The sequence below is a fragment of the Phallusia mammillata genome, chromosome 1 (genome assembly GCF_965637545.1).
Source record: "Phallusia mammillata chromosome 1, kaPhaMamm4.hap1.1, whole genome shotgun sequence".
Taxonomy (NCBI): domain Eukaryota; kingdom Metazoa; phylum Chordata; class Ascidiacea; order Phlebobranchia; family Ascidiidae; genus Phallusia; species Phallusia mammillata.
This window is the reverse complement of record NC_137252.1, coordinates 20,968,723-20,986,024: the sequence shown is the minus strand read 5'-3', so window position 1 is coordinate 20,986,024 and position 17,302 is coordinate 20,968,723. Positions and strand designations below refer to the sequence as shown.

General features: G+C 36.9%; 1 protein-coding gene across 4 annotated transcripts in view; it reads left to right on the top strand.

The window, feature by feature from the left end:
* LOC145228579 (nuclear pore complex protein Nup93-like) overlaps window positions 1-17,302 on the top strand; it is a 39,960-nt gene that overhangs the window by 3,316 nt on the left and 19,342 nt on the right. For all 4 annotated transcript variants that reach the window (XM_080094707.1, XM_080093976.1, XM_080095372.1 and 1 more), the window contains exons 2-5: window positions 161-290; window positions 8,775-8,869; window positions 10,240-10,425; window positions 12,491-12,607. In XM_080094707.1, the coding sequence (XP_079950833.1) occupies window positions 161-290; window positions 8,775-8,869; window positions 10,240-10,425; window positions 12,491-12,607 (528 nt within the window). The remainder of the gene's footprint in view (window positions 1-160; window positions 291-8,774; window positions 8,870-10,239; window positions 10,426-12,490; window positions 12,608-17,302) is intronic.

The following is a 17,302-nucleotide window of genomic DNA, read 5'->3' as shown; positions in this document are numbered from 1 at the left end:
ACATTGACAGCTTGGCCATTGCATGACAACAGGGTATTGTTGTTAAATTAGATAGAGGCTATATGTATATATAATGGAAATGTATAGAAAAGCCACCTTTCTAGTTTACACCTTCCGCCACTAAAATAAAACATTGTTTTTGTTTTCACACTGTTTTTAGATTAAAGCTTCCCTTCTACTCTGCACAGAAGGCAAAGATGTTCCAAGAATTTCAGACAAGTTAAAATCTCTTGCCTCAACGACTAACAACTTGGACCAGTTGCAAACTCGATATGAAACTGACATTGAAGGTAATAATTATTTGTACCCTTTCCCAGGCCTAGAAAAAATGCAAATTTTTCAGGAAACCACCAAAATTTCCCACCATTTTTCGGTAAATCCCCCAAGCTGTAATACGCAACAGGAATACTAAAGTAACGCAGCTTATTTCATTATTTCACTAATGCAGCTTATCGCGCCATTGCTATACTTGTGAAACAAATGCGTATTGTTGTGCTCGTGCACACACACACACACACGCAATGCGAACAAAGACACTCAACACCTTGTGTGTTGACCTATGTGTCGCAGCGTTTTAGTTGCGTCACATTTCGTTGCATCGCCGGATGTAACCAGTAGTAAAAACTGGCGCTGTTGCGTTATTCCACCGCAAAACTTATTTTCGACTTTTGTGTTTGCTTTTACAGAAAGAGCTAAAAATTACCCGTGAGTGTGACCGATTTCCCGGGATGGAGCATCCCCATTTCCCCACTTTTTCCCGCCATGCCCTTTCCTGAAAAAGCATAATTATTATTTTTTGTCTGTCTAAAAGGTTTGTTAGACATCCAATTGACAATTTGATTTTAGCAAAAGCTTTGAAATTTTCAGATTATGCCCTGCTAGCTAGCTTACACCACAAAACTGCATAACCATAAACATCTTTTTTTTTTGCCATTGGTTTATGTAAATACAGTTTGGTACTTTGAATTGATGGCACTAAGCAAGAAATTGCAACCGGCGATGTTGGTTAATGTTTTTGGGTATGCCACATTAGTGACACCTGAAAATAGTCAATATCTTTCATGTCGCTATATATGATAAGACTATGTTATAGATGTAGTTTATGAGCTTCACACAATGTGTGTCTATAGCAAAGCCCTTATTCCTAATGTTGCTGATAAATTGGATCCTGTGCAACAGCTTTATCATGCTTTTTACCTTGCTTTAAATCAGGGTTGCATAAACCAGTAGCTGCACTAAAATACATGGACTGGCGGTCTTAACATAAATCCGCCATTTGAGTAGCCCTCTCCTAGACAGTTACGACTGAATGCCTGTCTGTTCTGCCCATTCTTTGGATCAAATTAGAAATTAATCTTGGCTCTTTATGCACCATTATACATGAGACAAACCTATTTCTTTACATTACTAATTTACAATTAAATACAAGAACGCATTTGGCGGCCAATGATGAAATAAGGATATGCAATATGGTTGTCTTAGCAAAAAAGGTTGTGCACCCCTGCTATAAATGTTTAAAAACAAAAGCTGCTCCAGTATTATTATGGGTTTTACTCAAATTGTTTTTCTTTTTTTTTCTTTTCTTTTTTTTCTTCCCAAAGTTTGTCCGACTCATTTTTCCATCAAATGTTTGATGGATTTGGATGAAATTCACACAGATGGTAGATACAGTTATGTACAGTGTTTTTTTAAGGTGTTTTCAAATTTCTCCAGCGGTTTTCCAAAATTTTGGAAAAAGCAAATATGGCTATTTTTTGGTATTTAAATGAAACACTTGCGGTCTCTTAAAACTACTTAGCGGTCACCCAAATCAAACCTTAAAAAACCCTGGTTATGTAGATGTGCAACCCACTTTGTTTTTGTTGATAACCCCAGTATTTACCACGCTAACCCCCTAAAATGGGTTATTTTCTTCCCAAAGTTTGTCCGACTTGTTTTTCCATCAAATGTTTGATGGATTTGGTTGAAATTTACACAGATGGTAGATATAGTTATGTAGACGTGCATTCCACTTTGTTTGTCCTTATAACCCCAGTATTTACTCCGCTAGCCCCCTAAAATGGGTGAGTTTGTAAACAGTGTCGGAATTGACTGAAATTTGGATAGCTTGTAGAGTATGCCATTTATAGGTGTCGATTGTTGTGTTCAACCCTGTAGCTCCAACATTTACCCCCATACTAGCCGCCAAAATGTAAAACGTATTTGTATGTTACTGGGCACCACAAACGAAAGATTTATGTGGTGCAATAATCTTACAACCAGCTGTATGTTACTCATGTTTGTAGGTTGCTTGGTGGACATGTTTGCACCATGGCAGTTAGGGGTTTGTTAAGAGCCTTATGACGCAACGGTTGTTGCTAGAAACACCTCTAGTGCAGGGGTGCAAAAATGCGGTCGCACGGTTGCGCCGCATGACCAATAAACTTGCGTGCGCGACCGCAGTTTGTAGTCACAATTAAAGGTGGTCTATATTTTTTTAATTAATTCTCAGAAAAAGTACTGATGAAGTGGCACAATTAGCAGAAAAATAGAGAGTAGGCAACGATCTACCAATATTGTTTTCGCGAAAAACACACTTGAGAATTACGTGAGTCGCTTATTTTATGAGGCACTATCGCGATGCTACGGTAACTGTGTAAAAGGTGCAATCACTAAATGACATGACGTGAATGTCATCAGTTGAAGTAGTGATTTCCGCACACGTTTTTACAACCTAAAAAGAACATTTACTTTTCACTCTAATAATAAGCATTCTTACACATTGGGGGCGAATGTGATGCTAATCGTCGTAGGTATGGTGCAATCGCACACGTGTCTCAAAAAGAATTTGCAAAGCACATGCACTCAACAACACGTCACTCACGCTGCACAAACATTTTCAACGGATTGTAGCTATTAGATTTGAAGCGACGCAATATTTTGGCAAAAAAAGTTTGCAACAAAAATAAGCTGAGGTCATAATTTCAAATCTTCGTATGATGCGTCGTATAACACAAATCAATACATGTTGTTGTATTTAGGGTTAGCCCGATAATACAGTATTACCTGATGCTATTTGTGGCATCGCTACTCATCCGATACTTAGGTGGCATCAGAACAAATACCGATACATTTATAAACGAGTAAAACATGCTTTAGTCTGCCAATTCTGCATATAATTTTGCAAAGTCACTTCACACGAACTTTTGACTCAGTTGCCATTGTAACGCAATTTCTGCGTCAGGTTTAAAAATTTGCTGTTTGTATCTGAGAACATGTAAGACGAGCCGAAAAAACGATTTGCCGAATCAGCAATTTTAACGACGATTCGTCAGGCGTCGGGTTAAAAACTGGATATCGGGCAAACCCCAATTCCAAAACTTATGCCAATAGGCTATGCCACGATGTTATCGAAGCACAGTGCCCCACAACCTGCCGCCGTATGCGTACTCAGATACGAATTAGTGTGGCCGCGAAACTGTATATGGAAGTATATGTGTTGGCAGTAATGCGTTGATTTAAACTTAATTTTAGGCTATAAAACTGGTATAAATAGATTTTTCGGGGCTACTAGGGAGATCTCGGTAGCAATACGCGACAGACTTTTTGTACGCTATTGTGTGCCAACAATGCCAAATGCCAGGCAACAAACAACTTAACAATTTAGATTGTGGCATCATTAACTATTGAAACAAATCATTAAGCTTTTCAGTTCAATCTATGGATTAGGCATAAACTTTCAGGTGCAAGCAAATGGGATATTGTGAAATAAAACAAAATTCTTTAAATCACTAGATTATAAACAATTTGAGACATTTGGTGGGCGTTTGTAAAATAGGAACCTGCGATACGGATATTAGTGGCGAAATGGTTGTGCATTAGGTGGAAAAAGTCACATACACAAAAAGATATGCGCTACTAAAATTTTTTGCGCGCTACCAGATTCCGAAAAAAATTTTGCACCCCTGCTCTAGTGGTCAAAATTTTAAACATTGGCTAATTGGCCTCAAAATTTGCAGTACTATTGATTGAGTCATTGTGGTTTCATATTTTTGAAATTTGTGTGTTGAACCCCATTATTGACCCTACTAGCCCCGTAAAATGGGTCAGTTTTTTTAACAGTGTCGGAATTGGCTGAAATTTGGACAGCTTGTAGAATTTACCATTCATAGGAGCTGATTGTTGTGTTTAACCTTGTAGCCCCCTAAAATGGGTGAGTTTATTAAACAGTGTCGGAATTGGCTAAAATTTGTATGATATGCCATTTGTATGTTTCGATTAATGTGTTTTACCTTATAGCCCAAACGTTTACTCCACTAGCCCACTAAAATGGGTTAATTTTCTTAATAACGTTTAATTGAATGAAGTTTGGAGAGCTTGTAGAATTTGCCATTTATGAATGTTGATTGTTGTGTTTTACCCTATAGCTCCAACCTTTACACCACCAGCCCACTAAAATAAGTGAATTTTTAAAAAACGTCGGAATTAACCGAAATTTGCAAAGTTTATTGAACATACTATTTTTTAAGTTCTGAATTGTTGTGTTTTGTCCTGTAGCACCACAGTTTAACCAACTGGCCCCTAAAATGGGTGACTCTTTTAACAATGTTCAAATTGAATGAAAATTGGACAGCTTGTAGAATTTTCTATTCATAGGTGTCTGTTTTACCCCATTATGCCACTATCTAATCCTTCTTTTCCTGTAAAAAGAACATTAAATAGGACATACTTCAAACAATATCCGCATTAAATAGGACATACTTCAAACAATATCTGGGGTGAATCTGATTTGTATAGTTTTTACTCTACATAGTATTATTATTTATGCCCAGTGCTGATCGCTGTGTTTTACCTTACAACACCCAACTTTCTCATGGTTATCTCTTGAAATGCATTATTTTCTACTTTGCATGTGTGGGGACCCATGAGTTTCTGCCTGCAGAATCGACTAATGTTATAAAAGATGGCAGCTAATATGGGCCCCAATATAAAACATGCATAGGAAATATATTAATGTTTTAAAATAGGTTATAGTGTTATTGGTTTACAATACTGGTTTACAATACTGGTTTACAATCAAGGTAGCTCACAGGAGGTTTTTGCGCCAAAATGTACCATGTCAAATATACTTTTGATATAGAGTACTGATTACTTAGGTATGTCAACACACGCCTGTACGCACCTCGCAGCACGCACAAGCTACTGTGGAGTTGTTTTTGCCTTTTATATTCATTTTTGTTGGTTGCCACAATAATCCACATATTTTGGACGCATAACTGATCTGATTATCCGGATATTGGGGTTGACCTGATAGCATGGAACCGGTATCTTAAAACTAGGTGCAACATGTGGATCACTTTTTCAGAAAGCCACTTTGATCTTTTGTGGTTTACACTGTTCTCATTAAAAACTAACAATCAAGTTTGGTCACATAAAACCTTTGTGAAAAATATTGTTGGCAACAACTTGTCAATTTTGTATTCTCAAAAAGAAAAAAAATTGAAGCCAGGAAACAAAACCATTTCCAGATTTAATGCGATTTTCAGGATGCTATGGAAACAGTGCGTTGTTTACTATTTGTTTTAATGGCAGTAACTTTGAGTTTGCCGGGGGTAGAAAATTTTTAATTAGTTTTCCAGACAACAATAAGCATAAAAATGATTTGCTAGTTTATAATTTTTAGTGTAATGCAGAGCGGGAGGTCTCTGCTTCAGGCATGAACAGATATTTTACTAGGCAGTCTTCTTGGTGAAAGGTGAAAAACTAGACTTATTCCAAATGCCGCAATAAATGGTCAGTATTTGGCCGCTTGGCTGCCATATGATGAGACGGTCAACTACGTATTGCAAAATACGGATAGAAATAATTTGTCACAGCATGGATTCTTTATTTTTGACAGTTAAACTCGAGAAACAATACAGACGAATCCAGTTAATCGCATCATCCGTTTAATTGCATCACAACTAAAAATCCCAAACCATCGCCCATCGTTTGTTAAAGAAATCGTCCGGTTAATCACATACAGGTTTATCGCATAAACTGGTTAATCACATCAGTTTTGAACGAACTATGTGATTAACCAGATTGATGATCTCTATGTGAAAGTCACACAGACCAAGTTTTTCAAATGGAAAACTGCGATTTGATAGTGAAATCAACTGATCTGTGCGCAACCTTAATTGGGCCATCCTTTTTCCACTTTCAGTGCGGTTGACGTAAATCTACGTCAAAAGACGTTTTGCGCGGAGTGCGGCTTGACGTTAATTAACGTCAAAAAATTTTGATCAAAAATGCGGCTGCCCGTTAATGTACGTCAAGACCAAACAGCCCACGCTTTAAATGCGTGATCGGCGCGTGTTTAGGGCGACGCTTGTTAAACTTGATTATGTGAATGGAGTGTTGTTTCATAACAATGTAACAAAGCCGACTTTTCTAACGAATGCTTGAGAGAGTTATATTGTATAATCAGTGGCAAAAGTTTAAAGTAATTATTGTCCATAAGTTTTAGCAGTAAATTATAGTACATAAGACTTTATTGTGCAAGTTGTAACGTTACTTTGATTGTAATTCGTTTTGATGGTGTTGAGGCCTTGCAGCATACAAAGACAATGCAATTGTGCGCAATAATTAAACAAAAACCCGCACTGAACGCATATTTGGGTGATTGCTAGCCACACTGAAAGTGTTAATATTGTGCATGTCTAATTGCCTGCCCTGAAGCAACAGTTTGATAGTCAAATTGACTTTTGTTGGTCTGTCAATTAAAGAAATGCCAATCTTAACTATGCATTATTATTTTTAGATAACTATCAGAATAAAGCCGCTCTTGAATAAATTACATGCAAATATTCCCGGAACCCCACCCATTTTGAAAAGTTATTAGGAGATTAAATAGTCGTTCTCTTTACCGCCACGTGCAATAATCTTTTTTGTTGCCTTATCTAATCGCCAATGGTGATATAACAAGCGTTTCAATGAAGAGTTTAATGTGTTAGGCATTTATTCCTCTAGTAGTTGTTGCTTGTTTCAGTTATTGAAGCAACGATAGAACGTTGATCATGTGACAATCACGCTAATCTTGCAGTTGCAGTTTTGCTGAATAATCTATTTAACCTGCGGCCTGTGGGCCAAATGCGGCCCTTGATTGAAGGTTGTGCGGCCCTTGATTGAAGGTTGTGCAGCCCACAGAGATGCTTGAATTTGAAATGTACTGACAAACGAGTCCAATTATTACATATTTTTAAACAGATTAATGCGACAGATGCTATTTTTTTGCGACCAGGCAATATGTGGCTAGAATCGAATGCAAATGTTGCTTGTAGTTAAGTATATCTGGTAAGCAACGAAGTAAAATCACCTTTTGGTATACACAGGTGCGGCCCGCAATGTAATTTTGACTATAGTATTTGGCCCCACAGTAACAAAGGTTGCCCACCCCTGCTTTAAAGGTTTTGCTAAAATCAATTAATTATTCTTTTTGTCAATTGGATTGTAGTTTTGTAGTAAGTTTGACCAGGTTTCGGTCTTGTACTTTCAGGTTTGGGTATGCTTTCATACTTGCCGCTTAATGTGGCGTTTGTTTTGAACCAGAAACCAAAATGGGCAAGAAACAACAGGCCATTTGATGTGTATATTAAGCGAGAGGCCTAGCAATTTATAAGGGAAACTTTCAAAAGAAGAACTAAAACGTCATCGACAGTCGTTCAGGAAGTTCCCAAATTTAAATGTTTGGGCCCCCTTCCAAAATTTCAGGATACCCCTCATGGCTACGATGCGATGTCACACATCTTTCAAAATAGATTTGGTTGCAAGAGGAAGCACAAATCAAGCGAACTGGTGGCATGTGTGCCAATTAAAGAGTGTGTTTGTTGCTACTGTTTCTTCAACACACTGTGGCAATTGCACCATAGCCATGACGAGATAATCTAGTTTTGACAGAAGAGTACTTTTTTCTTTTCTGGGCAATAAAATACTGCTCCGTAGCCGTAGTTAGGCGTCACTGCAACTTTGTTTTAGCTGGGGAAGTTATAATGAGCACTTATGCTAAAGACATGTATATATTGTTTACATAGCAACCGGATTATCACATAATCCAGTTAATCGCATCAAATGTCTTGGCACACCAATGATGCGATTAACCGGATTTGTCTGTACTTGGATTATGTATGAGTTAGGTAATATATTGTTGTTGAACAATAAAAGTGCTACCGAAAAACTGGGTTAAAATGTACATAAATGGTCATCAGCTTTCCTGCGGGAGAGGCTACTGCATGTTAACGCTATACATTTGCTAAACAAAGTTGTATGAAGAACAAGTTGTTATGGTCCCCTTCTTTCTTTGAAGTTGGATTAATGCTTTTTATTAATTTGTCCTCAAGAATCTAAAAAAACGCAACATTTGTTTACTGTAAATCTGCACAAACACGCGTGTGGGGACCCATTTGTTTTTGCTTGCAAAAACAATCATGTGTGTGCATCAAATGATGTGTATAGTAAATTGGTAAATGGGATATAGAATGTATATAAAATGGAAGTATATCTGAAAGCCACCCTCTAATTGTAAATACCTTTGCTACAAAATGGCTTATTTATTTGTCAGTGTGTTTGAGGAGCTTAGATAACAAATAGATTTGCATACACATGTCTACATGGACGCATTTATTCCTGCTGGATTACATTGTTAAACACTGGTTAAAGATAGAGACCAGATTCAGTATGTAGACATTAATTACATGGGATGTAGTATGTGCCATTAAACAAGGAAGCCATCTTTCTAGTTATTTTTATGTTGGAAGGTTTTCTTCAAGCAGAACATGAGAGTGCTATTCTGGGTGCTGTTGAGCAGGAAAAGTCAAACTGTTTAAAAGATATGGATCAGCGTCATTGGAAGGTAAGATTAAATAGGCGACAGTTGCTATTGTACATATTCATTCACTGTTTCTTCTTGCATATTTATTCATGCATTTTTGCAGCTGGGTTGTAATTATGGGTCTCCTTCCCCGAAGTGTTGCACATCGCATTGCACAAAGGTAGTCACAGACAGTGGTATATCCAAGGAGGGGTTCAGACCAAGTCATTACAAGAGGATGAAGCTACACGGCTTTAAGATAACAACCCCCTCCCCGCCCCTTCTCCTTTTAAAAGTTGTCTGTAGATTAAATATGTCCAAAATGGTACATTTACTGCTGCATGATCACAGGGAGTTGTTATCTCAAAGCCGTGCAGCTTCATCCTCTTGAATTGACTTGTTATCTAATCGCCATTTGTGTCCTAATAAAGAATTTTATGCGCTAAAAATTGGAAAGTTTGTTTTCTGTTAGGACGCTGATTGCAATTTCTTGCAGAATTTGTAACTTACATGGGCCAATTTATGCCTTCTACAGTTACCAACTTCATTGCATTCTTGACATTTCCCAACTTAATAGTAGGATTGCTGTTTCAGAAAGGTGTTCAGTCCTTTAGATGTTGTTCCCCATTTTTTTTAATCGATGATAGTGATTACCTGACAGTCACGCTTATCTTGCAGCTGCAGTTTTTCTGAGAAAGCTAGATAGCAACGGCAAAATCAGGAAAATACAAAGCTGTGGCTAAAACCAATTATTCTTTCTGTCAATTGGGTAAAAGTAGAAGCTAGTGCCCTCGCCTTAGCAGCCCTGAACTGGAGAAATTGCCAAAGTTTAAGTTGGACTTGTTGAGATCATGTACTGTTTATACAGTTTCCATAGTTGGTCGTTATATTGGGTATTTGGAACCGATTTAAATGTGTGCTTTGACCGTTTGTAAATATAAAAACGCACACATTTTTATTTGCATCAATGCCTGGTCTTTTTACACATCGTATAATACGGCACAGAGCATGTTGGTTTTAAGTCAGTAGGCACTATAGCAATACCAAAATGGTGGCGCTGCATTGGAATCATGCTTAACGATTAGCATGTGACCCTTGTTTGGAGCTTTGACGCTTAACATGCATTCTTATCATCTGCAGTTTGAAACATGCTGCTGTCGTTTAATTGTTTTTTGACTTTGACAATGATAAAACAATCAACGGTGTTGCATTAGGCAGCAATTATAAGCTTTTCCAAACTGTTGATTGTCTGTAAATATCCTCCAAAAAATGTAAAGCCAAGTGCAAAAACATGTGACTATTAGGACATTTCTATACGCCAGACAAACATGACTAAACTTTTAAATGGTCATGGTATTTGTATTGGTAACAAAGTAAAAAGCCACTTGTTTAAATTCAGATTTACCTTGCAGGGAATTGTGACCTCTTGGGAAAAAGAAAAAGAAAACATACTCAAAAGTCTGATAGGTAGTGATGGAAATCTACAGTTCATTCGTGACACACCTGTAAGCAAAGGATCAGAAATGTTTGGAAATATTGCCAACAAAAAAGGCCTGCCTTCCTCAATGAAACCATGGGAACTTGCATATTCAGAAAAGGTAGTTAAAGAGGTTATTGCCTCTAATTGCACACAGTATTTGCCAGTAAATCATACTTTAACTGCTTTTTGCCCGATTCATAATATTTATGGTTCCTCACTGATGAAGACACATTTTGATTTCATTTTAATTTACTTTTCTGCAGGTCATCTTCCCTCTTTTGCCATAATTGTATTATAGATCACAATACACTTTAACAGCTGGTAGATATAGTCAGGTAGATGTATATTCCTGATTATAAATACATGAGAACTTTAATTAAAATTATGTTTCATTTTTAACTGAACTAATTATAAATATGAATGCTTGACTTGCTTCTTTTGAATAATGCGCTGCTACTATTTTCCTCTCATGATTACAAATACCGATTTAAATGGTATTCCAATTGTTTGCATCTACGGATGTTCAAAGTAGAATATCGAATCCTTTGCGGTTTATATCGGGCAATTGGAACGGATATAAATGTGTGCTCTCATCATTGGTAAAAACGTAAACCGGTGCATCCGATTGGGGCATTGTACATTGTGCAAATCATGGCAAAGGACTCATGTGTGTCATGTCACTAGGCGCTATAACAAAAAAAAATATATGTGTACACTGTCAGTCAGACAGAAGTCTCAACTCTCAAGGGAGTAATTCACTGGTTTACAATTAAGGCGGGTGAATGCAGAGAGAGTGCTCAGCTTGACGTTCGGACAGACGTTTTTGAGACAGTCATTTGGTGATTAGAAATCAGCCGTTTTTGTGCAGCTATGTCGTTTTGTTCAGTTATCACACACATTTTCAGATTTGGAAAATTGTGTTTAAAAACTGACGTTGAACGACAAAACTTTTAAAGTTGGGTTAATGCTTTATGAAAGTATTTCCTTAAGAATCTAAAAATAACCAGGACGTTTGTTTTCCGTAAATCCGCGCAAACGCGCGTGTGGGGACCCATTCGTTTTTGCTTGCAAAAACAATCTTATGTGTAGATCAAATGATGTGCATAGTAAATTGATAACTATCATAGAGTATATAAAATGGAAGTATATTAGAAAGCCACCTTTCTAGTTCTACTTTAACATCCCCACTTGCATCTTCCATCAAACGAAAAAGTTGCACATACACAACTGAATATAACTGAAACTATAAATTGGAATTGTTGAATCTCAAAAACCAGTAGGGTAGATAAGATTACAAAGACATGTCTTTTGTACTGGTCGTGGTATATTTGGAACTTGTTTTGAATATGAATACCTAATTCACTTTATTGGATTACAACAGTGGTTCTCAACCTTTTTTACTTTGCGACCCCCTTTTGAGATTTTCTAACACAACGCGACCCCCTTACAAACATACAGAAAAGTTTGTGCGCCGAGTTTGCAAAATGCAAGGTGGCAAATGTAAAATATGACATCATTGGTTTAGCAAGATATAAAAAATATTTCGTCAAATTGTTGCTGCTTTATATCACCTTAGATAACCATTTATTACAACAATGGCCAAACATTCACTGGCAGACAATTGTGTGTTTGGCGTCATAAACAAAAGCACTAAGCAAAACAGGTTGCAGTTTTAAGTCACGTTTAGTGGTTAGTTTGCCAGTAAGCTTGTTTAAAAGCAAAGTCAATCCTAATTTTTTTTCAGATTTGACGATATTATCGCTACAAACAAACCAAAATAACCACGGTGGCCCCCACCGTGCTTTAGAAACCCAAGGTGGCGGCGCCGCCCTGCCACCGCCTACTCGGCGCCTATGAGCTGTGATCATCATAAATTTGCTATTAATAGCACTGTAACAGTTCGACTTTTTGCTCTGCAGCAAAATACACTATTTCGTGTATATTCCATAAAACAAATTTATAAAAGTATTTAATCGCAAATGCTGTTTTGCCAATTCTTAACTTATTCTTTTTGTACTTATTTTCTTTTGTAATTGCACAATGAATCTTGACTATCACATTATACAGTAGCTAAATGTTAGTTCAAAAAGAAAACAGAATAACATGACTGAGTACACAAAATGTTTGAAACGATTAAGTAGGCATCTGCACTAAGTAGTTTTTTTTTAACATATTTTTTCTAGGTAATGGCATACATTGATGAACTATTATCTTCCAAATCAACACTACCATTGGGAAAACATTGCGAAAATGGTGCTGTGAAGATGAAAACAACGGAAATCACTTCAATGTGGAAAATGGTAAGATAAAAAGAAGTTTTGGTTGCAATAAATTTTAAAAAGATAACTTGCATTAACAGTATAGAACCTGTTATAGTTTGGTGCATTACTTTTCTCCAGAATTTATTCATCTGCTTTTTTACAACCAGTTTCTTTTGTGTAGCCCCACTTTACCACACTGTATGTATCTGTGGGTTCCTGTTTCAAATGCCATTACTTTTTCTATAATGCATTTTTCCCATTTGGATAATAATGAATGTATTAAACTTTTTAAGTCTCTATACCAGCAAGTGATTATCCTTACAACAATATATGCAGGGTTGCCATACTGTCCTTATTTCTAAGATTTGTCCTTATTTTGAAGGACAATGTCTTAGAAAAATGTATTGTCCTTATTTCTAAGAAATGTCCTTCTTTTTGACTTACGTCCTTATTTTGTCTTATTTTTTAACAAACACAAGTCAAATCCCTGCTACAAGTAAAAGTAAACCTAGACCTATGCTGTTGTGAGATGCACGAAGTATTTTTAACAAACAAGGAGTTGGTGGAACAGGTTGTTTCTGGTAAAAATTCGCATGTGATATGTCATGGTTCGTATCAATGCAAAGATTTGTCCAAAAATGTTTGTTTCGTTTGGTAAGAAAATCTAATTTTTTAGGCTGTCCTTATTTAATGGTTCACGTCGATAGCAACCCTGAATATATGTTTAAACATGTAGTCTGAATGCGTAATACACTATACCAGTAGTTCTCGAACTGTGCGTCGCGACGCCCTGGTGCATCGTTTCAATTTTCCAAGGGCGTCACAGAATAGTTCAGTTTCGGGGCTTTTGTTGTTGTATCAATAAACACAACTTTAATAATTAATAAGTTTCCTCGTTTACTTTTATTTGCTGGAAGTCCAGAAAACTTTTCCAGAGGCGTCGCAATAAAAAAGTTTGAGGACCACTGCACTATACCATCTGATGATTAACTAGTTTCTCACTTTATGCAGAGCAGGTGGCAAAAAGAGTTTCGTGCATTAATCTGTATTTTACTGGTCAGTCTTTACTGGGTTTTGTTCTGTTGTTATTACTTTGTGTCAGTAATTATGGGTCCCCTTCCCTGAAGGGGACGCATCTTGATTTCACTCTGTTTTTTTTCTGTTTTTTTTTCTCCGGTGAAGTTTGTCCATGCACTTTTGTCCTGAAATCTTTGGTGGATTTGGATGAAATTTTCACAGATGGTAGATATGGTTATGTAGATGTGCCATTTGTTTTGTTTGACTCGATAGCCCCAGTATTTACCCCGTTAGCCCCCTAAAATGGGTGAAATTTTAACCAATGTCCGAATTTGATGAAATTTGGACAGTTTGTTCATTTTGCCATTTCAAGGCGTAGATTGTTGTGTTTCACCCTGTAGCCCCAATATTTACCCCACTAGCCCCCTAAAATGGTGACTTTTTTAAATAATGTCCGAATTAGATGAAATTTGGACAGTTTGTTCCTTTTGCCATAGTTAGCTGTCTATAGTTGTGTTTCACCCTGCTGCCCCAATATTTACCCCACTAGCCCCCTATAATGGGTAAATTTTTTAAATAATGTCCGAATTAGATGAAATTTGGACAATTTGTTCATTTTGCCATAAAAAGCTGTCGATAATTGTGTTTCACCCTGTAGCCCCAATATTTACCCCACTAGCCCCCTAAAATGGGTGATGTTTTTTAAACAATGCCCGACTTGGATGAAATGTGGACAGTGTTCATTTTGCCATTTATGGGTGTTGATTATTGAGTTCCATCATGTAGCCCCAATAACCCCTAAAATTGGCAAATTTGGCAAACAATTGCCGAATTAAATGTAACTTGTGCCTCATACAGCATGATTATTTTTGCACTTTTTTGGCCCTGTTTAAACTCATAGCACCAAAATTTATTATAGTTATTTCATGAAGTGCATTATTTACAACTTTGCATGTGTGGGGGACCCATGAGTTTCTGCTTGCAGAAACAACTAAGCTTATAAAATACAGTGGCTGATATGGGACCCATTACAAAATAATTGAAGGATATATATACCTGTTAAGAAATAGGTCACAGTGTATGTGCAATGGCAATATGTGCTAAGCCACCCTTCTAGTTCAGTTGTTGTTTTTGTTCTTATTTTTTTACTTTTTCATGTCCAACGCTGGTTTGTTCCAAGCGTTTGGTCAGGAATAGTGCATTATATTAAAATTTATACACATGTTAGTTGGTTATCCAAAGGTAATCCTCCTAAGGTTTGAACCCAGACAACCCAGTGGTTTACCAACAGATCATTAAAATGTTAAATTTAAAAACGGCTTACTTACTAAAGTACATGACCAAGGAATTTTATACTTTGTGGGTTGATGCATTGTAAAGTGTTTCAATAAAAGAACTTTTAGTTGGACTTACCCATTTTGACTTACTCATTATGTATCCCCTTCCCTGAAGGGGACACATCTTGATTTCACTTTTTTTTATTTCTTTATTTTATTTTATTTATTTCTTTTTTTTTCTCCGGTGAAGTTTGTCCATGCACTTTTGGCATGAAATCTTTGATAGATTTGGATGAAACTTTTACAGGTGATAGATATGGTCATGTAGATGTGCCCTTTTGTTCGTGCGACTCGATAGCCCCAGTGGTTACCCCGCTAGCCCCAAAAATCTAAAACGGTTTGTGTGTTGCTGCACACCACAAACGAAAGATTTCTGTGGTGGAATAGTGTGATAAAGGCAACTGAACATATGGTGCTTGTGCATGGCTTAGTGGACGTTTTTGCAGATGCCAGTTGTAGGGGTGTTAACAGCCTTGTGATGTCAGAAGCCTTAACGAATGTTCCTAATAGCACCTCTAGTGGTCCGAATTTTAAACATTAGCCGATTTAGATAAAATTTTACATTAATGTTGAGTGGGTCATTGTGGTTTCATATTTTATACTTCTGGGTGTAAAACCCCATCAGATGCCCCACTAACCCCCTAAACCGGGTGAATTTTTTTAAACAAGTGCAGAATAAACTAGATGTAGAAATTGTCATTTATAGTTGTCAATTGTTGTGTTTAACCCTGTACACCCAATATTCACCCTCTAGCCCCCTAAAATGGGTGAGTTATTTAAACAGTGTCGGATTTGGCTGAAATTTGTATAGCTTTTGATTACGTGTGGTTGGACGTGAATAAATGTAAAAGGAAGGGTTTGCTGCCAATCAGAGTACACAAGCGTTAGTTGTTAAAGGAACTTCCATAGTCAGTCCCAAACTTTTGCGTACCCGTGAAAACGGGAACGTGACAACTATGTGACTCTAAGTTTGTACTGTCCACAGAAGCAATATGTCATGGCAAAATGTATGAAAAAGGGCACTTACTTTGTTCAGCAAAACACAAAATATCCACATGAGTCCAGCGGGTCTGTTTATTGCCAACCAACAGCCATACCTTGCTGCAACACCAGTGGAAGCTGGTTTGGTTGAGATTAAATGTCCAAACTATGGCTGCCGTATGTAGCAAAAAAAATTGTGAATGGGTCATTGGTTTAAGTAATAAAATACTATATGTTTTGTTGATAACATGAAAATACATTATCATGTACTTTTAGGGCTCTTGATTTCTGTAAAATCTTTTTTGCCCACCTTTATTGTTTTGTTGCCATTTGGTAAAATGATGTAAGAAACAAACCACAAAAATGGTTTGTTGGTAATCATAATTACCGTCAAAAATACACACACCTAAATGAAATAAAAACATGGATCTTTTAATGCAACAGCAAGATAGTCCTATAGACCAGTGATTTTCAACCGTTGTTCCGTGAAAGACCGTCAGGTGTTCAGCGAAACTTTTGTTGGTTTGAATATGGGATTCTTATGTTTTAGACTTCTGTGGTTTGACTAGTGTTTCATGTCGAACATCGGTCTAAAATCACTGGTTTAACACAATGGGCGGAAATGGTATTTCTTTTATGAAAGTATTTATCCGCCACCACCAGTTTAAATGTGCTATAGTGATTGGCTTCATTTATTGTTGTGTAATAATAAGACTCGTGGTCTAATAGCTGAATCGAGGGTAAATTGCTGACGGTTAATGCAATTTAGCTTTGGGTGACCTTTAAGAATAATATAACATTAAACCTTTCTCAGCCGAAACAAGATCCAAAATTGTTTGCGCGGAAAACGGAACAGCCAGTGCTAGGGAGTATTGTAGTTAGGTACAAATACTAGTTTTAATGTTACGTTTTCATAAAACCTTTCCCCAACTTTAATAGCGCTATATGATCGTTTTCATCGGTATCGGTGATTACGTGATGTGCGATTTAGCGGTTTCCGCGATTTAGCAATTTAGTGTCAGAGCCTAGTTGTTTCATTGCATCAAAATTTCGTTTGGTGTTCCGCAAAATTATTTTAATGCATAAAGTGTTCCGTGACTCAAAAAAGGTTGAAAAACACTGCTATAGACAACCCACAAACAAAACACTGCCAAAACCTAACTGACACACACACAAAAATGTAACACTTATCTCTAACAATACATTGCCTAAAATTTGTCAACATAAAACAAACAAAAATAATTTTATTTGACAGGCACAGCATGATGAGGCATATATTGCTTTAATATCTTGTATGTTTTAGCAGGTCCTATGACTATATCTCAACATGGATCCTTATCAAAGGATGCAAACAAATCTTGCACTCTGATTCCTCTATCTGCCATTATGCTGTCTTTGG